This window comes from Phocoena sinus, chromosome 15, assembly GCF_008692025.1.
Source record: "Phocoena sinus isolate mPhoSin1 chromosome 15, mPhoSin1.pri, whole genome shotgun sequence".
Lineage (NCBI taxonomy): Eukaryota > Metazoa > Chordata > Mammalia > Artiodactyla > Phocoenidae > Phocoena > Phocoena sinus.
The window spans coordinates 47,141,822-47,166,980 of record NC_045777.1 but is presented as its reverse complement, the minus strand read 5'-3'; the positions used below and the strand labels follow the sequence as shown (position 1 = coordinate 47,166,980).

The window sequence follows — 25,159 nt, the reverse complement described above, 5'->3', positions numbered from 1 at the left end:
TGGTCGGGCTGGAGCGCCACCCACTCTGTGTCCTGATTTACCCCTGGTCTAGAAGGAAATGAACAGGGAAGTTACCAAGAGGAAGGCGGAAGAGGGAAGAGCACCCATTCATTCAACAACTCCTGGGCCCCAGACTTTCCTGAGTTCAGAGGTCTCCACAGAGCAGAAGGACACCATTCCTGCTCTACAGGATTTACATCCAGGTGGGAGCCATTCGAGAGAGCCTCTGGCTCCAGGAGGGTCCCAGAGGCAGGACCATCAACCTCAAGTGGTGAAAGAGGGCAACCAAGTGGGAAGGTTGGGGGCATCTTGGGTCAGTGTCTCCAGAAACAAACCCAGAGCTAAAGATTTTCATGAAAGTGGCTTATCAAGAAGTGCTCCCAAGAGAAACTCATAGCGGAGTGGGACAGAGAAGGTCAGCAAGGGTCCAAGTTCAAGCACAGTCCCCTGAGGGTAACTTTGGCTCCATCTTAAAGGAACAGAGGTGAGGGATCTGGAGTATTTACACCCCAGCGCCCATCAGTCAGTGGTCCAGAACTGACTCTGAGGGCCCTTCTGGGTCTCTGTGCACCAGACAAAGCAGGTTCCGTCCTCCGACAAGGGACTTGGGGCTGGCCGTGGAGGGCCAGTTCCCGTCCCCTGAAGGCGTTGGGGAAGCACCTAAAGTGTCTGGCAGAAGCACCAGTCTCGGGGGAGGCCACTGTGCAGCCTGATGTTTGCAGGGCTCTTCAGATGTGGGGAAGGCCCAAAAGGCTAAACGCTACCAAAGCCTTGTCCCTCGATGAGGTCCTGCAAGGAGTACCAGTGCACATAAGGGGCACCAGTACTGATTGGGTCTCCCCGAATTTCAAATATTTCTACCCATTCAAAGTACATCCATGCTGGACTTCCCTGGTGGCTCAGTGGTTAAGAATCTGCCTGCTAATGCAGGGGACATGGCTTCGAGACCTGGTCCGGGGAAGATCCCACATGCTGCAGAGCAACTAAGCCTGTGTGCCATAACTACTGAGCCCACGAGCCACAACTACTGAAGCCCCCACACCTAGAGCCCGTGCTCTGCAACAAGAGAAGCCACCACGATGAGAAGCCTGCGCACCACAATGAAGAGTAGCCCCCGCTCGCTGCAACTAGAGAAAGTCCACGCACAGCAACGAAGACCCAACGCAGCCAAAGATAAATAAATTTATTTAAAAAAAAACAAAAACCAAGTACATCCATGCTTATCAGGCCCCTAACAAGCCCCGTGGAATTCAGGTGCCCGGGAGGACATAGCACGTGGAGGGCTCCCTCGTGGTTATTGCCGCAGGACCGGCATCCCCAGCAGGTACAATCAGCCAGCACATACCGCATCCTTAACCCCAGCCCATACTTCTGGCACGCCTTAAACCAGACTCTCACTTTTCTGTCCTCCGACGGTGGTGGTGTACATCGCTAAGCCCTCTCCCCTCCCCACGGACAAACACTAAAGGTGCCCGTCTGCTGCGGACTTGGCCTGCAGCACCTCCTGGGACTCTTTTTTTTTTTTTTTTTTTGCAGTACGCGGGCCTTTCACTGCTGTGGCCTCTCCCGCTGCGGAGCACAGGCTCTGGACGCGCAGGCCCAGCAGCCATGGCTCACGGGCCCAGCCGCTCCGCGGCACGTGGGATCTTCCCGGAACTGGGCACGAACCCGTGTCCCCTGCATCGGCAGGCGGACTCTCAACCACTGCGCCACCAGGGGAGCCCACCTCCTGGGACTCTTAAACAGCCCTGAGAAGCAGGCCTCAGAGTGTCCTCAGTTCATGGATGAGAAAATTTAAGGGGTCAAATTATTTCCTCAAGGATGCCTTGCTTGAATTAGCAGAGCCAAAGGAATTTGAAGCCGGGCCTTTAGCCAAAATTCTGCTTTTAAATATTCAGTTATTCACTTGTGTTTGTTTCTTCTAAATACTGCTCTTTACTGCTTTGTGCTAAAAACAGAAAGTCACTCGTGTCAAACCATTCACTTAACTCAGAGGATGGGGAGGGGTGGATTGCTTGTCAGCTTTTCTTCTACGTGAGTGTGTTGGAGATAGGCTGTATTTTTTTTAATTCCAAAGGAGAAAGTGGGATAAAAAGGTAGTGTGTGTTGTTTTTTGGTAAATGGGAAGGTTCTGATTGTGGTTAAGGGGCCGTTTTGGATCAGCAGGGCTAGTAGGGACTGTGGCATAAATACTGCGGCAGCCTTTGGCTTTCCATTTGGAATGAAAAATCCAGGGCAGAGCTCATGCCTTGTGGGCCACCCCCAGCCTTTGGGCAAATTGAGGAAAAGCAGCCTTCTGGTCACATTCTTTGGTCAGCAGAAGGCACCTTGGGGCAGCCGTAGGCATCCCAGGGCCAGGGTTTAGGGGCGGGGGACTGGGGGGCATGGGTTACCAGCCCTGGCCTTACTATAGACATCTCCTCACCTCCTCGTCCTGACTTCACAGCACACTCAGAATTAAGTCCAGGTGGATGAAAGGCCTACAAATAAACAAATACATCATATGTACATAGGAAAACTATGTGTGTCTTAGCATAAAACAGAGGAGACTTTATTACTTCAAGATAAGGTATGTCTTCCTAGCAAAGTTTAGTCAGCAAGAACCGTAAGGAACTTTTGATTCTATCAGCATTGAAAGTTTAACGAAACGTAAAAGACAGAGACGCAGGATGAGAGGAAATCTTTTAAATATTTGAGACAATGGATTCATATCCACAACTTACACAACTTAAGAAAAATCAAGAAACCCCAAAACGGCAACAAATAAATGAACAGGCAATCCTTCCGAGGAAGAAATACAAATAGACAACAAAAATAGGTAGGGGAGAAAAAGTTGCCACCCCAAAATATCTCTTTGGCATGCAGATTATTTAGAGTTGAAGACAGTCACCCAAAAGACTCAGGAAGGGGACTTCCCTGGTGGTCCAGTGGGTAAGAATCCGCACTTCCAATGCAGGGGGCCCAGGTTTGATCCCTGGTTAGGGAACTAGATACTGCATTGCATTGCCGCAACTAAGGAGTGCTCCATGCCACAACTAAGACCCGTGCACAGCCAAAATAAATGAATAAAATAAATATTAAAAAAAAAAAAACACCTCAGGAAGAACCTTTGGACCTTCCCCCTAAACTGCCTAAAGAATGCAGATAGAGGACCTTGTTCCAGGAAGGGAGCCCGTCACCATAAATACCTCTAATATGAACGAGGTGGTGGACAGGAAGTCTGGTTCATACTCCTCTCTGGGTTCCCATTGTCTCTGCAGGGCCCAGCAAACCCTTTGTTTCCCAAACATCTGCTGGTTCCATCTCATGTGAACTGCCTCCTCCGCCTTGAAACCCCAAACCACTCTCCCAACATCCTCTTTTGTCTTGAGCTGAAGGTGGTATATAAAGGTTTTGGCATTTGGGCGAGTTACTCAGGTCTCTCTGGGTCTCTCCCCTGTGTACATGTTATTAAACTTCTGTTTGATTTTCTGCTGTGAGTCTGTTCTCATTTTAATTATTTAATTTAGTTTAGTTCTTAACTCTTAGACCAGCCAGAAGAACCTAGAAGGGTAGAGGAAAGTTTATTCCTCCCTGACACATATAATCTGGGCAAAGCACATTAAGACAATAAAAGCCACTTTGTACTCATCAGATTAGCCAAGCTTAGAATGTCTGATACCAGCAAACACTAAGTGAGGTGGATGTTTTCAAAGAAGGTGGAGGCACTGTAGCTGGACACGGACCCGGGAGAGAGCCACGTGGTAGCATCTCAACCTATTACGTGCCTAGAACTGGCATTTTCTCTGAGGTTTCACACAATACACAGGGCTGTTCATTATGGTAAGGATTGTGACAGCAATGTATTGGAAACGACCTAAGCATCTATCAAGATAGAATGGATAGGACTTCCCTGGTGGCGCAATGGTTAAGAATCTGCCCGTCAATGGAGGGGACACGGGTTCAATCCCTGGTCTGGGAAGATCCCACATGCCACGGAGCAACTAAGCCCATATGCCACAACTACTGAGCCTACACTCTAGAGCCCGTGAGCCACAACTTACTGAGCCCACACGCCACAACTATGAGGCTTCACTCTAGAGCCCATGCTCCACAAGAGAAGCCACCGCAACGAGAAGGCTGTGTGGAGCAACGAAGACCAATGCAGCCAAAAAAAAAAAAGAAAGAATGGATACATGGTATATTCCTCTGCATGGTTTATCCCTCTGGTGGAAACCACTCCCACTTAAAATGAATGAACCAGGTTTCCGTGTATCAACATGGATAAATCCCACAAGACCTTCCTTGGGTGAATGAGTGTAAACCAAGGTATAGGACAATACATCAGTACGATTCCATCTGGTAGAAAAAGCACACAGTGATAACATCTAAGAGTGATACATACAAAACTGATCGCTGTGGTTCCCTCTGAGTAGGTGGGATTATAGGTGTTAGTCAAGGGAGATTAGTTTTGTTTGTTTTTGGCTGATGCCGTGCGACACGCAGGATCTTTAGTTCCCGGCCAGGGACTCGAACCAATGCCCCCTGCATTGGGAGCGTTGCAGTCTTAACCACTGGACTGCCAGGGAAGTCCTGAGGGAGATTAGTTTTAACTATGTGGACTGAAAAAAAATGCAACAACCTAAAAGTTGAGAATTATATTTTATTCGGTGGACATCCTGAGGTGATAACCTCTGAGGGACTGTTCCCAGAGAGGTCAGGGAGGAGCCAGATATATAGGAGTTTTTTGCAAAAAAGAACAAGTATGTCTGAACATCAAAAGATTACTGTTCATTAAAGAAAAAAACAGACATCTCAGATTAATGAAATTAGCACTTCTCCTCTGGGAAGGATGCAAGAGTCTGGGCTCATTGACACCATTCCCTCGGTACTGCACCGTAGCTATCTAGGGACCACTATCCTGGAGTCCCCTCAGGTGTGCACAGTCAGGGAACTGCAGTGGCTGCTGGCTGATGGCCCTTGACATCCTTTGTTTACTGATACGACAGGCAACACTCTTCATCTACAACTACAATAATCTGTGTTTTTTCATGGGAATGTATTATGTTTGTAATTTTAATTAAATTTCAAAAATGTAAATGCAAACACTCTTGGGAGACGTGACACACACAGAGTAAAAGCAAAACAAGAAAAGGGCAGGTTCCGAGATGCTCCAACATTATTCCCCAGACACTCCTCTGCAGGTGAAGGGAAGCAGCTTTCATTACTTCTTTGTTTCCATGGTGACAGTTCCTGGGGGCAAAGGTCATTTGAAAGTTTGTAGGAAGTCCATTATTTTCCAGACTGCTTCAGAAAAACTCCAGCATGGGGTGTGCCCGCAAGACCAGGAGCCTTCTCCAGCTCAGCAGAAGCAGACAGGAAAGGCAGTTGTCAGGGTCAGTGGTTGTTCATGACCTGGAGCTGGGTCTAATCCCACAAAGCTGATAGGATTGTAAAGGCCAATCATACCCCAAGGCCAAGTTGATGCACTTGGGGAATAGAAATTCCGTGGCTAAGGGCCAAGCACTTGACTTTTCCCACACCCTAGGTTTCAAGTCTTCATCTTTCAGTGGCACATCCTTTTCAGAACCACGGGTAACATTCCTGAGTTGGTCCTGGAATTCCAAGAGCGCTGTATCAGAACTTGCTCTATAAGTACTTTCTCGTTTTATTTTTACTTGACCTTCAAGAGAATTTTTTCTCCTTTTATCTAACCCTGAAAGAAAGAAAACAAGGTTTGGAGTCCCTCCCTTTTCCCTCCCTCCAGCCTGCCCTGCAAGCAGGGGTGGCAGACAGCAGCTTCTCTCCCAGTCGGTGGTGGAAATTGACATCTAGTGGGCAGATCTCGAGATGAGAGACTTCTGGGCAGACAGGCAGAAGGAGGGTTGGAGTCTGCGAACACTGGTCTTTTGTAGATCCTGTCGGCTGCTGGGATGAAATGGCCTCTTTGCAGGCTGGGAGGTGTGTGAGTCCGTTTTAAGTGTCAGCTTTATCAGCTCTCTGCTTCCTAGCAGGTCACCATTGATATAAAGAGAGAATTTAACTAGGAAGAGGATGCGAGAGCATTTAGGGGCATGCCGCAGAATGTTTTAATGTCGTCATCCTATTTAATCATCCAACTCTCTCCCCCAAAGCATCCAGGGTCCAGGGATGAGTGGGCCCAGATGGGTTCAGGACTCAGCTGACGGGAGGCCGAGGTGGGATTTGAAGGCAGGTCTTTCCGAGCTCCAGCTGGGGCGCTCACCACCCCTCCTTGCTGCCAGACCACCCGGGAGTGTCTGGAAGCTGGCTGCCCTCCACACTGTGCACGCTGCTGCTGGAAGTGTGGCCCCGAAGGTGAGGGTCCCGCCGACTGGGACGTTACCCAGAGTGATTACAGAGTGGTCCACATCAGCGTAGACTCCTGTACCAGGCTAGAGCCCGGCAGGTCCCGCCTTGTCCAGGCCGAGTCCTGGGTGTGATGTCGGGAAAGAACCTGGGACTTCCCGAATTCTTCTCCTGCCCTTGGCCTGGTTGCCGGAGAGTGTGAAAATCGCCTAGGTGAGCACTTCCTGTGCTTTGTGTTGGGGCCCCCGGGGTGCTGGCTTTCTGAGCAGAATGAGGGAGGGACCCAGAGACCCAACCCCTGGCTTGGTTCCCCCTGTGGCGGCTTGCAGAAGGGCTCGTCCTGCTCGTACGTCCAACACACCAGCCCCGTCTCCCAAGGGGGCGTGGCGGACACAGGCAGTGCCCTGGCTCTATCAGGGCGGGTTCTGCCGTTGCCCTGACTGTGTCACTGCCTGTGGAGCTTTCTGGAGAGATGGATCACACCTGCTGTGTCTTAGTGCAAGAACTACTGTCTCACCAGCTCAGTGCCCTGAAACCTGATGGCCCATCTCTGGAGATGATTCACTGAGGAACAGCCCTTTGACTCTGTTGCCGCCTTCCCAGGTGTCCACGGCATGTCCTGGGCAGCCAATCAGGGTTGTGGACAGAAGCGCTGGCTTCCCAGCTGGGCACATGCTTAGGCAGCCCCTTCCCCCTTGAAGGAATTCTCGACAGGGACCAGGATGTGTTGGGGTTTCGAGTTGTGTAAGTGGGTTTGGAGAAATTTTGATGAGGCAGCACTGACTTGGATAAAGCGCATGTATTGAAACCACTGTTGGCTTTAACATGGGAAAAGGCTAAAACTTAGGTTCAAACTGGTCCCTTTTGGTGGGTGGTAAGTTATCTCTGTTTGCCCTCAAGGCCTCAAATCTGGAAGAACATGAGAGCACAGGGTTGAGGTCAAACATCTGCAGGAATTAAAACCAGTCACACACACACACACACACGTGTATCTGGGGACAATGTGTGGGAACAGCTCAAATCCCATCAGTGACATCTGGGCTGACCTCAGGGGATGGCAGAGATTTCAGGATGACTCTTACTTTTGGAGGGGCCTGGCTGGCGTATAAACAGGTCACTCTGAGGCAGGCCTGGCTCTGGACCCCTAGCCTCTGGTCCATTTGTCGGGTAAATCTGTGCTGTCAGGTGGATGAGTTGGGGTCGAAAGGGATGGAAGGCTGAAAAGCCCTCATCTGGCCTGAAGAGTCCCCATAGCCATCCAGCCAGGGGCAACCTCTGTCATCACCCACCTTTGTGTCTTGGGATCACCACGCCTCCCTCTGCTTTACAGATAAGCAGTATTACCTGTGACTTGCCATCCAAGTGCGGCTGAGTGGAAACCACAGTTTGTAGTGTGTGTTTGGGACAAAACAGCCTGGCCGGAGCGGGTCAGCTGCTTTTCCTGGGGAAAGCCATTTGGGATTTTGACATTCAGATCACCGTTGTGGCCGTGAAGGGGACTGAGGGCGGAGAGGCTGAATGCTCTGCAGTGGGAATCTTTCCTCCGAGGTTTGCCGGAGGCCAAGGCTTGCCCGAGCCCGAGGCTGGGCCTCCCCAGGGCAGGCCTGTCTGTCCTGTGTGTCCCTCATGGGCTGTGTGTGGCGCTCCTGTCCAGGACCCCAGCCATGGCCTAGAATGGGAGGGGGGACCTACCAAGCTCACCCCACTCCTCCCACCGTTTTAGTTCTTCCTTTTTTCCATTTTCATACGCATCCACCCTTTTTCTTATTTTCCTAATAATTTTGATGATGAAGTCGTTTAAACATACAGAAGATCACACATGATACTAAAACACACATCACTAGCTCCGTCAAATCTCATCATTTTGTCATGTTGCTTTAAGAAATGAAAAGTTGCCAGAGGTTGAGCCCCTCTACCTGTGCTCACCTCCATCCACTTCTCTTCCTGAGGTTTAGGATGATAACCCCGTACTGCATCTTGCAGTTGTCTCTTATTTATGTGTATATCTACAAACCCTCAATAGTACAATTTTGGCCTGGATTTACACCTCATGTACTGAGTGTAATCCTTTTCAACCTTTTTTGTTTTCGCTTTTATGAAACTTTTTTGAGTTTTTATGTCTATATATGTGTTGATCCATATAATCTGGTTCATTAATTTTAACTGCCATGTAGTATTCTATCCCTCCATTTATCCATTCTCCAATTGATGGACATTTTAGGTGCTTATAATTTGGTTTTCTTACACATGGCGGTACAGCCAATATTCTTCTCAAGGTCCCCCTGCACCCATGTGCACGAGTTTCTCTCGTATGTAGTACGTATGCAGGTCTGTGTATCTCCAGCTCTACAAGAAACTGCACGTCACTCTCCAAAGTGCTCTCCAAACGCTCCTCCAGCAACACGTGAGGGTTTGTTTTCCCACATCCTCGAGTATTTGGCATTGCCAGACTTTTTAATCTGTGCCACTGGACTGTGTGTAAAGATCTCCTGGTCTTCTTTCCCAAGGCCCCAGTGCTTCCAGAAGCTCCACCTACAGCCTGCACCCCAGTCACACACGAAGGGGATGGACTTGGCTGGTCTCCTGTCCCCTGACTTCTAAGTATTGGGAATGCACAGAGCTGTTTGCTGGGGCCCCTTCTCTAACTTCCCCGCCCCCTTAGGTAATCTCTCCTTGTCACAGGACTTTGAAACACTAACACCTATTCCAGTGACTTCCAAACGTACAGGTTGTTCCACCCTTCATATCAAAAGCCACTTAATACATTTAATTGATGGCCAATAAGCAACTCCAGTTAAAACTAACCTGGGGCTTCCCTGGTGGTGCAGTGGGTGAGTCTGCCTGTCGATGCAGGGGACACGGGTTCGTGCCCCGGTCCGGGAGGATCCCACATGCCGCGGAGCGGCTGGGCCCGTGAGCCATGGCCACTGAGTCTGCGCGTCCGGAGCCGGCACGTCTGGAGCCTGTGCTCCGCAACGGGAGAGGCCACAACAGTAAGAGGCCCACGTACCGCAAAAAAAAAAAAAAACCCCAAAAAACCTTAACCTGCACAGTGTCCAGCTTGATTTCCTCCTCAAATCTAATCCTTCCCCATTTTTTCCCATCTCAGTCAAGGGCACTGTCATCTCTCTAATTGCTCAAGCCAACAACTTAGGAGTTGTCCTTGATTCTTTTCTTTCCCCACCGCCACGTTCAGCCCATCAACTTACATTAATTTCCGTGTCCAGTTGTTCCTGGATTTCCCCCCTTCCTTTCTAATTCCTCTGCTGCCACTTTGACCAAAGCCACCATCACCTCTTGGCTGGACCATTGCAGTTGCCTCCTAACTAGTTTTGCTGCTTCTCCTTACAAACCGTCTCTAACCCACAGTCAAGGGGATCTTTTTAGAACGTAAAACAGGTAAAATGCCATTCCCCCACTAAAGCCCTCCAATGGTTCTCAGTTGAAAACTCAAATCCAAGGGTACCATGATCTAGAAAGCGGACAAGGTCTGGTCGCAGGCAGACTGCACCCTTCCACATGCCTCCCTAACCTCTGGGACTCTGTGTGGATGGCTCTTCCCTTGATCTTTTCATGGCTCTCTTGTCATTCAGGGCTCCATCACTTCCTGGAAAACCTGTCCTGACCACCCCGCCGTAGCTAGGGTGGCCCTTTAGCTGCTCCCTGCAACATCACTTGACTCTCTTTTCATTCTGGAACTGCTCAGTGCTCAGTGCTCTGGTCTGTGTCCCACCAGAATATCATCTCCGTGAGGACTGTCAACCGTACTCTACACTTGCAGTGCACGGCAGGAAGTGGGTAGCCATAAAGTTATGAATGAATGAATGAATAGATGGACGTCAACATTTTGGAACAGTCTCTAGGCTCAAAATGAAATTTGCTGCCAGAGTCTGGGTGGGATGAAAGCTGCTTGAGGCAAGACGACACCTGTCTTTAGCCAAAACAGTGATTCTCAAGCGTTTTATAAATCCCAGGACCCCTTCACACTGTTAAAAATTATGAAGGGCCCTACAAACTGCTTGTGTTCATGTGTATTATATCTATAGATACCTGCTGTACCGTAAGTCCCCTACATATGAACCTTCATGTTGCGAACTTTCAAAGATGCAAACGTGCGTTCACACGCCCAGTCACATAAGTTAGTTCACGTGTCTGGTGTACATTGTCATGTGCGTGCATCCTCTAGAAGTGGTTGTGCTTTTGTGTACTTTACTGTACAGTACTGTATAGAGTACGGTAGTACAGTATCTTTATTTCAAGCCCAGGATGTCCGGAAGCAAGCGTAAAAGCAGCGGTATGTAGCCAATTGTGTTAGTTGGGTACCTAGGCTAACTTTGTTGGACTTAGCGAACAAATGGGACTTACCAACACGCTCTCGGAATGAAACTCATTCGTATGTAGCGGACTTGCTGTATTACGAAATAAATGAAGAAAAAATTTTAAATATTTATTTTAAAACAGTAATTGATTACATGTTGACATAAGCAACATTTATGTGAAGTAATTAACTACATTTTTAAAAAATGGATGAGCAGTGACACTTTGAGAGCCTCTGTTCCACACACGCAGAGCCGGGTTAGCACCAGTGAAGATGCTTTTGAATGAGCAGTTGGGGGTGCTCAAGAATTCACACCAAACTTCAGGGTCAGATGTAGCCTCTTCCAGGCATGTGGGCGGGGAAGCGAGCCCACACAAGTCTTTTCCAAGAAGAGGACACATTTACCCATCTCTTCCCCCTGTGGCTCCCTGACTGCCCACTCACCTGCTCCCAGCCCCACACAACCCTCTCTCTTCCCTTTCCCCTAACAATCTTCTCATCAAAAAAAAAGAAAAGAAAAAAAAGAAAGAAAATAAAGAAAGAAAGAAAGCAAAAAATAAGACGAGAAATAAATTTAAAGTCATTGGAAATTGATTTACCAAGTGTATATATCTTTGAAATAGGCTTCTTTCTGTAACCAGAATAAGGATGGTATACATTTTAACCCAGGGCACCCTTTAGGAGTTTTCACTTTGGCAATATGAATTTTGAGGCCTGCCTGGTTTTGCCAAGATTTACTTATTCCTCTTTGTAGTCATGTTGAGAAGCCAAACTGGGTGTCAATATTTTTTTCTTAGGGCGATACCGAAATCTAAGTTCTTCCTCTTTCTAAGAAGCTGCTCCCTCCCTCTCTATTTTTTGCTCCCCCCCCCCCCGCCCCCGCAGCTGAGTAAAGGAAATTCACAAAGCCAGGATTTAAAAAAAAAAAAGGTGGTCATCTCTGTGCTCCTATTGCAGCGGCTGAAGCTGCCCAGCTCTGCACACGCCTCTTCCACTTCCTGACGTCACACTATTTTTGTCTTTGAATAGCTCATTGACACAATCGCCTCGGAGATTGGAGAACTGAAACAGGAGATGGTGCAGACAGATGTCAGCCTGGAAAATGGCCTGGGACCCACAGAAGCCCACAGGTGACCGAGGCGATTAGGCGTCGGGCGCGTGATGGGGGCGACGTGAGCCTGTTAGCCACGAGGACTGCCGTTCCGGTCACCCCTCAGGTTTGGGAGCTGGGGTGTGGTAGCCGCTCCAGAAGAAGCTCTCTGTAGGAGGTGGGAGTGGCCTAGGAACCAGTTGTCCGGGTTCCCGTTAATCCCTGTGAAGGCACTTAAATTTTACACCTTCTCCATTCCTCCTGGCATCAGAACCTGGAAAGCTAAAGTTCTGTCTGTCACATCCACCTACTCACAACGATGGAAACAGTAACGCAGTGGGATCCTCCGTGTGCAAAATAGAATTCAGTGTAGCCCGTGTCAGTCTCCAGAAGGTTTAAAGGGAGCACTAAAGAGGATGGACTCGTTTTGCATTCTCAGGTCAGAAAAAACCCCAGCCCCTTCCGTGGCCCTTAGCCCGAAATGCGATCCAGCCCAGTGTATTGGAAATCGGATGTGGTTGTGAGTGATTAAGGAAGGCACTGGTTAGATGTGTTACAATGTGCTCACATTGCACGTGGTCTAGGTAGGTAGTTAGGGACTGGCTTTTTCTGCAGAATGGGGGCGCAGAGGTCGGGGTGGGGGGCAGGCGGAGGAGATCCCCCAAACCTCTTCCAGCTCTTGGAGGCTCTAGTTCATTTCTAGCAAGGACAACAGAGTATAAGCAGTACAGAAACAGCATGGACACTTGCTGCCCCGGAGGCCAGATTCATTGTCAGCTTCCCCCTTTTCTCGGGAAATGGAGTCAAGGTTGCCTGGTGGGTGCAGGGCAACGGTGAGATCTGCAGAGTTGGTTTTGCTTGCAAGTCATGAGACGGGCAGGAGGGGTCCTGCAGAGGCAGACGAACCAGGTTCTGGTTATCCAGGCAAGCTTCAAACCAGCCAGACTTGTTCCTGCCCTGGAGGAGGGGAGAGCTGGCACTCCCCGTGAGGCACCCTGCAGCTGGGAGATGGTACTTCCACACCCTGCCTCTCTGGAGAATTTCCCCCTTAGCCGTGGAAAATTCTCGTGCCTTCCATTTCCTCTCCTTCCTACAAAAACGACGGAGGTAGACCAGGTGGTCCTCGCCGTGGTATTGTGTGATTCCCCTTGATCTCGGTGTGAACAGCTTTGGTGGTTTCATTTTTTCCCCCATAAACTAGACAAATGCACAATGATCTTTGATTAGAGATTTTCTGCTCCATGTTCAGAGTAGTTCCAAACTCTGTGGAACTTTTTTAGCCAGAGGATCTCTCTTTACCCTTAACATCTCCTTTAAGCTTTTCAAATTTAAGAATGACTGTAAGCGTTCCACCATACCTTTTTTTGTCCCAGGTTAATGTCAGTTATTCTTGAATGCTCTGTTGGTTAACACTGAATTTATGAATTTTAAAAGGTGTTTTCCTTGGTTTTTTTAAAATGGGAATCAGAAAAGTCAAGATTGTCTTTATTTAACGATGTATATGGTGTTTACCACGTGCCAGCCACTGTTCTAAGTGCATTACAGCTGCCAACTCATTGAATCTCTTAATGACCCTATAAAGGAAAGCTCCATCATGACCCTCGTTCTGCTGGTGTGGGACCCATGTGACATGGAAAAAAAGCCAGCCTGAGGAGGCTGTGGCTTCTGTGCTGGGGTCTCTTATTGATTGTTCGGAAGCGTGGAACAGTGACTTTGTTTTAACCCCTCCACTTTGCCCGGCAGAGAAGTCAGGAGAGCCAGATGACGGGGGCAGGGTATGATGAGGAACACTCTGAGCTGCTTCCAAAGTGAAGGCAGAGCAGAGCTGTGGTCCCAGGGAAACAGCGGGTCAGCCTGGCACCGAGCAGCCCAAAGGGCAGACGAGAGGGAAGGAGAAGGAGTAGGGGTAGCAGAGTCGTCTCAAGTGAGACCCCGGGAGAGAGAAGCAGCAATTCCCCGCCCATCCCCCATACCTGGGCTGGGCACGTTCTGGTGGCCGCAGGGATGCATCACAGTCGTCTTCGTGGCATCATCCTCGGTGGGGGTGCCTGTGAGCTGTGATCTAACCTTACCTGCCCCAGACACAGTCATCAGGAAGTGTCTGGGCTTCCTTAGCTTGTGGAATCCGAGGTTAAGTGCCAAGCTGGCGCCCTAGGTTAGGTTGCTGTTCCCCAACCTGCGGTGGCTTTTGGTTGTTCACCTGTGGTTAATATTGAGATGAGCTGGAGATCTTTAAACCTTTCCTGGTGTCATGAACCCCTTCTCAGGGTATTTTAAATGCATGGTATAAAACATGTAGGCTGACAGGGGAAACAGTTGTATTGGGATACAAGGATCAGATTTTTAACATGTGTGATTTCACAGCATAGGTACTTCTTTACTGACATGTTTAAAAGCCAAGTGAGGCTGTGGGTCTAGGAACTGCTGTCATCTGGAAGCAGAGATGAGCACACAGGGTACTTCTGCACCGACAGTGAAAGCACCTAGGGCTGCTGCTGGTGACAGAGTCTCAGGGGCTGAGAGAACTACTGGGATTTGTTGCCTGCATTCGAAATGGGAGGAAAGTAATTTCAGAACCAGGTTAGTGAAAGCAAAGATGTCCCTGTCTTCCATCCAGTGGTCAGCTTCCACCTCCTGTCCCCTGCAGGGAAACTTGTAGGCTTTGGGGACACCATGCTCCCTGGCTTCCTCTCACCTCACCTGCCACCGCTTCTAGTGTCCCGGCTGGTTCCTCCTGGTCTCCCTGCCCTCCTGACCCTGGAGTACCCAGAGGCCTCTGCACTGTCCCCTTGTCTCTCTGAGTGAGTGCCTTAGTGTCCACATCAGTAAGATGGGGATAATAGCGGAGCTTTACCTCCAAGTTGTTAGGACGATTGAGTCAATAGCTGTAAAGGACTTATTGTTAGCACAGTGTTGGCACGTGGTAAGTACAATATGTTGTCTACAGAGAGATCTCTAGAGTAACTTTGTGTGCGATCTCATCCAGGCTTGTGGCTTTGATCCTATCTATATGTTGGTGATTCCCAACTTGTATCTCTCCCTACGTTGGTCCTCTCTTGGAATCCAGATGTTTGCATCCAGCTGCCCACTCAGCCTGACCTTCAGCATCTCAAACTTACAAAGACCGAGACTAAGCCCTCGGTTTCCCTTCACAAACCTGCTTCTTCCCTGGTCTTCCCCATCCCAGTAACCTGCCTCCAGGTATTTGGGCCTTGCATCAACCCTGATGCCTCTTCTCTCATAACCGCCTTGCCCTCCCCCTCCAGATCCTTGCAGTTCTACCCGTAAGATAGACCCAGGGTCGGACCACCCCTCACCACCACTGCAGTAGATCCCTGCCTGGTGCCCCTGCTTCATTCATCATCACCGACCCACCTTCTCTGGGCTGTTATCTAAGCAGCAGAGAGGATGCTCTGACTTCAGTTCCTCTGAATCCAAGTCACGGCACTCCCGCTCAAAGCCCTTTAGTAGTTTTCCATTTAAAACCAAAATCCTTCAGCCCTATGGGATCTGATCCCTCCCCGTCCTCACTGGCTCTTCTTACAGTGTCTTCCCCTCTACCTGTCTGCTCCAGCACCCCGGCTCCTGGCCAAGCAGGCTCCTCCCATCCGACCTTTGTACCTCCTGTTCCCTCTGCCTGGAATGCCTCTCCTCCAGGAAGCAATCACCCATGGATCTTCCCTTCCTCTGTCCCCTTAGCTGGCTTTATCTTTTTTTAAAAAAAATAAATTTACTTATTTTTGGCTGTGTTGGGTCTTCATGGCTGTGCATGGGCTTTCTCTAGTTGCGGTGAGCGGGGGCTACTCTTCGTTGCAGAGCACGGGCTTCTCGTTGCAGTGGCTTCTCTTGTTGCAGAGCACGGGCTCTAGGCACGTGAGCTTCAGTAGTTGAGGCACGCGGGCTCAGTAGTTGTGACCCACGGGCTCTAGAGCACAGGCTCAGTAGTTGTGGTGCACGGGCTTAGTTGCTCCACGGCATGTGGGATCTTTCCAGACCAGGGCTCAAACCCGTGTCCCCTGCATTGGCAGGTGGATTCTCAACCACTGCGCCACCAGGGAAGCCCCTGGCTTTATCTTAATTTGTAGAACTTGTACGGAGCTGACATAGATTCACTTGCCTAAGCATGTGTCTTCTGACTCCCAGCACTAGAAAGTAAGCTCTGTGAGAGCAGGGATTTGGTCTCTGTTCAGTTCTGTGTTTTCAGTGCCCAGGATGGTGTCTGGCATATGGCATACACTCAGTCAATGTTTGGTGAATGGACAAGTGACAGATGCCAGCCCCTTTGAGATTCTAAAAGTATTCAAGCACCAGAAGCCTCTTGCAGAAACAAGACGTCACGCTCGTAAAGCAATTAGGGGATCCCAGCTAGTGCGTAAAAAATAAAAAGGGGCTTCCCTGGTGGCGCAGTGGTTGAGAGTCCGCCTGCCGATGCAGGGGACATGGGTTCGTGCCCCGGTCCGGGAGGATCCCACATGCCGCAGAGCGGCTGGGTCCGTGAGCCATGGCCGCTGAGCCTGCGCGTCCGGAGCCTGTGCTCCGCAATGGGAGAGGCCACAACAGTGAGAGGCCCGCGTACCGCAAAAAAAAAAAAAAAAAAAAAAGTTGAAGAGGTGTGATAGGCCTTAAGCTTCCTCCCTAGCAAAGCGGAGGGAGGGCCCAGAACCCCTTGCCCCTGTGTTCCAGCCATGCTTCCTCCATCAGTTCTGAGTTACAGGCTGTTGTAATGTTTACCAATAAGGGAGCAGCTGATTAGCTCCGCCCCAGGCCCTCTGCTGGTGTTTTACTGAAGAGAAGCTGGGAAGCCCGGAGGAGGCTGACGGGTTTCTTGTCGATGCTCTCTCCAAATGCTGCGGCTTATTCCCTCCTTCTCCCCACCCCTTTCCCCCAAAGACTAGAGTCTGGGAAAATAAAGGCTTTTTACTTTCCCCTCCTTCCCCCGCGATTTTCCAATCCCTTTGCGGTTGGGGGAAGGGTGTCTCTGGGAAGGCACGTCATCAGTGCTCCACCCGCATCCCTACCTGGACTCATCACCTCTGGACTGAGGCCCATCTCCGAAGATCCCTTTGTCCTCAGGTAGAAAGAGGGATCTAGCAAAACAACTTCACTAAAAGAGGCTCCGTCTGGGTGTGCAGGCCCCCTGGGGATCCCAGCTGGACTAGGTCATGATGGCTGTCACTGCCCCTCTGTACAGCCCAAGTGGATGGCTAGGGGTGCCCAGGCTCCTGAAACTCCACCCCCATCACTCCACCCCCCAGTTCAGACACACAGAATTCAAAACTCCCTTGGCCAGCCCTGCCCAATGCCACGGGGTAGCAGTCGTTCCCCACCACTGGCCACTTCTGGAAGGGTCTGTGTCCCTGGGGAAGTTGCAAGCTTCTTAGCAGCTGTGCAACAGCATTGATAGCAAAACCACAAGACACTCAGACTGTCCGCCCCTGGTACAGCCCTTCACTTCTTCACTTGGCTAGAGGTTGGAACACGAGATTGGAAGAGGAGCGTGGTGGCTTACAGTCTGGGGAAGAGGCACAACCAGGACCTGTTAGCTGCCCTGTGGCTTCTGAATGAAACCCTCTCGCATTTAGTGCCGCATTTCAGAAAGTCCCACCAGAGTAAAACAAGATGAAGAAAAAGCACACACATCAGTTCACAGTTTGACGAGTTGTCACAAAGTAAACACAGCACAGCACCTAGATCAAGACACAGAACATTCTCAGTGCCCCCAGGGGCTCCCTCTGAACCCTGCACGGCAAGGTAACCACCTTCTATTGCCATCGATTCGTTTTGCCTCTTTTTGAACTTTATGTGACTGGAGTCATACAGCACGTATTCCGTTCTGTGACTACAGCACAAGTTGTGTATCCATTCTACTGTTGATGGATACTTGCCTTGTTTCCAGCGTGGGACCATTTTGAATAATGCTGCAGTGAAATTTCTTGTGCGTGTCTTTTGGGGAACACATGTGACATGTTTCAGTTAGGGGTATGGGAGTGAATTGTTTGGTTGTAGGATGCGTATATATCCCACATTAGTAAACGGTGCCCAGGACTTTTCCAAAGTCATTTTGTCAGTTTGCACTTCCACCAACAGTGTGTGGGAGTCCTGAATGCTCTGTTCTCATCTGTACTTGCTATCGGCTACTTTTTCAATCTAGCCATTTGGATGGATGTGTGGGTGTAAGAGCTTCTGAAACCATGACGGATGAACGCAGGTGTGATTACCTGTATGTTGTGACTCAGTGCTTATCTCAATGCTCTGGGAGTCAGGAATTAGGGACTCTCCAGTTTTCTGTTTTTTGTTTTTTATTTTATTTCTGGCTGCGTTGGGTCTTCGTTGCTGCGCACGGGCTTTCTCTAGTTGCGGCTAGCAGGGGCTACTCTTTGTTGTGGTGCGTGGTCTTCTCATTGAGTTGGCCTCTGTTGTTGAGGAGCACGGGCTCTAGGCATGCGGGCTCCGTAGTTATGACACATGGGCTCAGTAGTTGTGGCACACAGGTTTAGTTGCTCCGCGGCATGTGGGATCTTCCCGGACCAGGGCTCGAACCCATGTCCCCTGCACTGGCAGGCGGTTCCTTAACCACTGCACCACCAGGGAAGCCCTGACTCTCCAGTTTTAACAGAGCATCCTTTTACCATTTTCATATGTCTAGATTCAAGGCTAAAGTCCTGGGGGATTCTGAGCTGACAGCCAATTCATTGGGTGATATTTATGAAACCTGTGAAGTTATGGAAAGGATTATTTGGGGGAGGGGATGAAAAAAGACAATAATCCAGAAATAATGAGAAAAAATATGTACCTTTTATTATTTCTATTTCTGCTTATGAATCTTAGATCGTAAACTTGCAGCAGAAAAGAACTGCCAACAAAATTCTCTCCATCTCTTAGCTTCTTCTCCTTTACTTTGCTCAGTACTTATATGCAGAAATATTTAGCATCGCGTGAATTCATTTGACCAAGGCCATTGGCTGCATCATAACTAAGAACTGAATGTGCCCAAATCTGATACAGCTACTATGGGCGTTTAAATTCTTCTTTTAAACTCAGAATACATCTGCCTCCAGTACAGTTTCCCGTATTTAATAAATACATGTCCTCAACGTCGGTAACTTCAAACAGAATTTAATGTGACTTCATATTATTCCTTTCCATTTTCTTTCTCTTGAAACGTCACAGACAGAGTGACTATTCTTCTCTGATTTATGGCTACTTCTGCTCTTCTGGAGATCTTGGAGAATGTATTCATGAGGTCATTTGGAAGCAAGTTCAAGTCATTGGAGGCAAAACTCGCTTTGCATTTTGTCTCCTTGCATAGTGTCTGTGTTGTGTGCAGTGTTAGCCAGAAGAACAAATATTTTCCTCTTTTGCCATATCTGGAAACCTGCCTGTACCTCAAGCCATTCGTTCAGATGCTGTGGCATCTGAGGGCAGGCCACGCCTAGAACCAGCCACACCTGTCAAAAAGGTTGGTTTGCTTCCTGCAGCAGACACAGGAAGCTTACAATAATCATTTGCTACAGAATATTAGGTGTATCTTTCAGTATCTTAGGTCCCTTCTAAAAAGTGTTTGCTGTTATCAAAGTTTATGGCTTTGTCTTACACATGATCTATTGCTAAGAATTGTTAATGCACATTTCCACTAATTCTAATTTGTCAGTGCTTGCCTGTTCACATTCTCTCTCAAAGAATATCTGATGGCAAACAGGACAGAGAAGCTCTTTGCCTGGGTTGAAAACAGTTGAAACTCCATTTGTCTGAAACACCCCGAGGGACACCATAGACACAGCCCCTCTGCCTTCAGTGGAAGCAGGACAGGTGGGGTGCTTTGGAGGGACATAGCTCTGTTCATAATTAGCAGTAACCGTTTTGCAGTAAGACATTTACCTATCACGCTCATCGAGGATATTCTTTTTTAAAAAAAATATTTTATTTATTTATTTGGCCGTGTTGGGTCTTAGTTGTGGCGCACAGATTTTTCGATGACGCATGTGGGATCTTTTGTGGCGGTGCATGGGCTTCTCTCTAGTTGTGGCACGTGGGCTCTGTAGTTGAGGCGGTGAGCTCAGTAGTTGTGGTGCGCGGGCTTAATTGCCCTGCGGCACGTGGGATCTTAGTTCCCTGACCACGGATCGAACCTGCATACCCTGCGTTGGAAGGAGGATTCTTTACCACTGGGCCACCAGGGAAGTCCCGGGGATATTCTGCTATGACTAGCTTGATCAATTTGCCCCCAGTTCCTTAAGGTGTTTCCTGATTTCAAGGCACCACGAGTGTCTGGAACAGTGTGTCAAGGAATTCTATGAGGCTTGACCAACTCCTTGCTCACACTGTTACCAATGTAGCAACAATTAAGTTCAATTTACAGAAAATATTTCTTGAGTGGGTGCTATTTGCTAAAATACCTATAACTCTTCAGGGGAGCCTGAAGAGTTACCCAACCTAAGGGAGAAAGGATTGTAAACAAGTATCAAATAATGGAATGAGGACGTAATGGGGACTATGCCAGATGTCCTGGGGACCTCGGAGACAATGCAGGTAATTCCAGGTAGGAGGTGGTTTTAGGAAAGATGAGACTCAGCCTTAAAGAATGAGGTGAGCAAGTGTAAGTACAAGTTCCCCAAACAGCTGTTTTGCCCATCTTGATTGGAGATATTGGGGAAGGTTTTTAAAAAGGACATGTAAGATTTCTTTTTTTAAAAAAATTTTTATTGGAGTATAGTTGATTTTAAATGTTATGTTAGTTTCTGCTATACAGCAAAGTGAATCAATTATACATATATCCACTCTTTTTAAAATTCTTTTCCCATATAGGTCATTACATAGTGTTGAGAAGAGTTCCCTGTGCTATACAGTAGGTCCTTATTTGTTATCTATTTTCCATATAGTAGTGTGTATAACGATTTCTTTTTTGATTAGCAAAGTAGAACATGTACGTTGTGGGGAAAGCACAGTGCAAAAAATAAAAATAAGTATTACCATGAACCACCACCTGAGATAGAGCCACTTCTGATTGCTTGTTGGCTATTTTATTTCTTTGCCTGGGTGCGTATCCTGCCAGTGTTTTCTGTGCATCCAAGTGGCAGATCATGCATGATTTTCGCTGACTTATGAGGGCGTTTTGGATCATCCTGGAAATGCACAGTGTGTCCTAGAAGTTGACTCCATCTTTGTCGGGGGACTGGCATCCCTGCCCACACTGCACTTGGGCACACAATTTTGACAGTGGCATCCTTTGGAGTTGGATCCATCTCGGCCTTCACAGACCCTGGCTGGCTGCTACATTGGTAGTTGACTCTGCCACAAAGCGTCTGCTCGGTTAGATGCAGTGGTGATTTAGTTCAGCTCGGAGACAACAGCGGTGTGACCCAAAGGAGAGCTGCCTTTCCGTGAAACCCCGCACTGGCCGCAGCCCGGGCTCCAGGGTCAGCGGGCGAGACCCAGCCGGCCTGGCCCCTGCTCCTGCTTTCAGCTCCAAGCGTTCCCAGGACAACAGGTTCTTTGTTCCTTTCTTAGTTTTACAGGAACGAGTGAAGGCCCCTGCCAGCTCTGGCCCATATCTGCCCTTTTCATCTCTCACTGGAGAGATGACGGCAGGAAGTTCATAAGCAAAAAAAGTCACCAAATCCTTCTCCTCTCGTGAAAATGGCAGGGCCTCCTCCCTGAAGGGGAAATGTTCCCTTTTCTGTGCTGTTCTCTCCAACTGGTCCTCAGTAGATGAAGCCTTTTCACAAAAATCCTCCTACCACGTGCTTTTAGAAATCTCTTTGAGGAAGTGGAGGCCTCCTCCCCCAGAAAGCAGCAGCCCTTGAGGAATAAAGCCCGTGACCCAAAATCTGTTCATCTTTTTCCTTGCAGAGTTTAAGGGTACAAAAAGGCCTTGAGGAATGAAAATATCCATTTTCGTGGTACAGGGAAACTGCACAAGTCAGGACTGGGCCCAGTTCTATCAATTTCTAGCGTTTTGACCTCAAAGAAGGCAATAAACTAAATAAATAAAGCCTGTGCTCTGCAACGGGAGAGGTCACAACAGTGAGAGGCCCGAGTACAGCAAAAAAAAAAAAAAAAAAAAAAAAAAAATTTGGAACTGGTCCTTTTGCCAGAAATTTTTATTAGATGGATCTGTTTGGGATGAGCTGTTGTTTTCTCTGTCTCTCTACAGAGGAGTCTTTTTCTGCTAACATTTTTCTAGAACCTATTGATGTCCTGATTCATCTCCCACCAAGCCTGGCATCTTAGCCACTTCTTGGTATTTGGGGTGTGTTTGGATTCCTTTTGATACATCGGCAAGGATCTACAGCTCCAAGAGCAAGGCCAGGGTGGACACAGGGCTCCGACTTCTGTCTGGTCCTTAATTCTGAAGACAACTCTGCACTGGCCTCTTGTAGCTGGAAGGCCGAGCCCTCTGGAGGGCCGTGTCCAGGTGCATCTTCCTTGCCATTGCAGCTGGTTGAGGTGACATCACGTGAAGAGGTTCTGTTAGGCTGGGGGGCAGCTGAAGGCTCAACACGGGCAGAACGAGGAAGGGAGGCTCCCCGAGAGGGAGGATATGCCTGGAAATTTCGACACAGAAACATCAGGAGAAGTAGCTTTCCATCCTTACTTTTTTCCATCTGGAGGTTGAGGATGGCAAGCACCAGAGTCCAGGTTGGGACTCGACCCTGATGATGGACGGAGAACACCCCAGCTAGAGGCACCTGCCAGGAGCCATCCTCAAGAAGGCTCACATTTTTTTTGTTTGTTTGTTTTGGCCGTACCACGTGGCTTGCGGGATCTTAGTTCCCTGACCAGGGATGGAACCCGGGCCCCCTGCTGTAGAAGCGCAGAGTCCTAACCACTGGGCCGCCACAGAATTCCCTGTAGAATAATATTTGAATAGTCTAGAGTGAAAAGACATTGCCTTGTTTCTTTTTCTGAATTTCTAAAAATTAGGAGAGAATAAGAGACATCCTGGAAACTACTGAACAGGATCTACTCGTACCTCTCAAGATGCTCCAGGCTCTTCTGCTCAGCTCGTTTCGGATTTTGTTTGTTTTAGTAACAGATTCCTTTTTTCGACAAGAATCCGTCTCTGGAGACGGGGCAACTGAGGCTGGAGGACAGGCAGCAATGGGCCCAAGCCTCACAGTTAGAAAGAGTCAACTGAGGCTTTGATCCAGGTCTGACTACAAATGCTCTTCCCCCAAAACCACTAAGGGTCACGAGGCTTAGCGGACCCTAGGATCGGGGTCCACGTGCCTTCCAAAACACTGCGTCTTGATATTGCCTCGTTCACATGTGTGGGAAGTGGGTGGGTTTGATTCTGAGTAAATGAGAATCCATTGATAAATGAATGGTACATCCCCAGGAGGTATGCGTGTGAGGTTCCCACTTTGGGTTTTTCCTTTCCTTCACCAAAGGTAGCTTTCCTGCCAGGAGGATCTCCCGATGCCTCCTGTGCTCTACCAGCTGGGGTACATCCGGCCACTTTGGTTGGAATTCTAAGTCTCATCCCCAGGGGTGGGGAAGGCATTCTGTACTGGGGGGCCTTGATTGGAGAGCTTAGCACCAATGCCCTTTGTCTGGCAGGCGTGGAAGTACAATTCTAGACCAAAACTCAGCAATGACTTTTACACTCAAAGTCCACCCCTTGTTGCTCCATGGGAGGCTGGAGGGGGTGTCCACGAGGGAAACACACGAGCAGTGAGGACAGAGCCGCTAAAAGTTTGGATTTGTCGCCCTGGAAGGATTTGGACTGCTTCTTTTCTCGCCCCAGACCCTGAGATGGCCAGAGGCCAGGGGGCTTTTGCTGGCTATGGTGATTTTTGCCACTGTAGGGGAGGAAAACTTTCCTTTCTACCCTCTAGCTTCTATATTGATCTAGTCATTAAACTGACATAAGACCTTAACAGGAGAAAAACAAATTTCGTACGTAACGGGGCCCTAAAGGCGTGAAACCCAAAGACGGTCAGCAAACAAGGCTTCTGTGCCATCCTGAGCTAAGAAAGGGCTCGGGATCTCCTTCAAAGAGGAGAAGACAGTTCACAGGAAGGTGAGAGGAGCAGGTGTTGGTACACAGGTTGTCTGTGATGCAGAGAAGTCTTTCTGTTTTGGAAGGTCACCTTTGCCAGTAGCTCTCTTCCTGGCCAGGCCTCTATCCGAGTTCTTTCAAGCAGTTAAGGGGAAGGTGGCTCTCTCTGAGTCAGCTGGGCTGTCTTCAACTTGAAACAATCCACTTGCCAAAGTGGCGTATTTTGGGGTGGCGTATCTGCTTCCCCTCCCCACCCATTTCCTGGTAAACACAGAGACAAGAACCCTTTGTCTCCTGAGACAGGAACTGGTGGCCAGATTCTGTTGTCGGGGCCTGGCCGAGGACAGGCCTGAGTCAGAGGATGTGCAGTGGGGACCCAGGGCCCCCCACTTCTCTTTGCCCACTGAGCTTCTCCCCTTTCTCCGTCACAAGGAATCGCCCTCCTACCCCATCCCTGTCATGCCCAGAGCAGGCATTTATTCCACGCCTGCCCAGGGTTAGGCCTGAGTATGGCCAAGGGATGAAGTAAGGCTAGAAAGAGATACGTGTGATACAGAGTAAAATGGGGTGAGCGCCCCGGAGGCATATGAACAGTGGGTGAAGGAATTCAGCGCAGCTGCAGGGGCCCGGGGCGGGGTGGGGGGCGCTGGGGACAGGATTTGAGCCTGGTTTTGACAGGCGGGTTGGAGTCAGTTGTGGACACTCAAGAACAGCTTGAACGTGAGCAAGGAGGGGGCTGAGCAGGGGCAAATAGATGCTTTTCTCAGGATGACCTTCCCCCTTGAAACTAAGAGAAGGGTTTGTGAAGATGGATATGGGAGAAATGTTCTCTCCTCATTTGGACTGTCTCGGCCCAAGCTTCATTGATTGTGCCATGATTTTTCACTTATTCATGTACCATCTTTACTCTTCATCTACCTCATGTTTTTCTTTAAATTGACTCACTTGTTACGTTTATTTTAAAATAAATTTAATAAGTCAGTCATGAAAAGACAAGTGCCACGTGATTCTACTTAGAGCTCAGGCTCAGTAGTTGTGGCGCACAAGCTCAGCTGCTCCGTGGCACGCGGGATCCTCCCAGACCAGGGCTTGAACCCGTGTCCCCTGCATTGGCAGGCGGATTCTTAACCACTGCGCCACCAGGGAGGTCCCTATATGAGGTATTTAGAGTCGTGAAATTCATAGGGACAGAAAGTAGAGGGTGGTTTCCAGGGACTAGGCAGAAGGGAGGAATGTGAGTTGCTGTTTAACAGGTATAGAGCTTCAGATTTGCAAGGGGAAAACAGTTCTGAACATGAATGGCTTTATTGGACGATTCTCAAATCAGGAAGCATCCCATCTAGCCAGGAGAAAGGAACTCCCTAGAGCTGCAGAAAAGGAAAGGTTTTTTAAGGTAGAGAGGAAATGGAAACATGAAACTATTAGCAAGGAATTCGTTGTTTTT

General features: G+C 48.9%; 1 protein-coding gene across 8 annotated transcripts in view; it reads left to right on the top strand.

Annotated features, from left to right (window-relative positions):
• Window positions 1-25,159, top strand: part of RIN2 (Ras and Rab interactor 2) — a 219,659-nt gene that overhangs the window by 145,568 nt on the left and 48,932 nt on the right. For 6 of the 8 annotated variants that reach the window (XM_032604441.1, XM_032604442.1, XM_032604444.1 and 3 more), the window contains one exon: window positions 11,654-11,754. The exons of 1 other annotated variant lie outside the window; for it this stretch is intronic. In XM_032604441.1, the coding sequence (XP_032460332.1) occupies window positions 11,654-11,754 (101 nt within the window). Of the gene's footprint in view, window positions 1-11,653; window positions 11,755-11,795; window positions 12,154-25,159 lie in introns of those variants that run through there. One more of the 8 variants, XM_032604448.1, reaches the window with a different exon arrangement.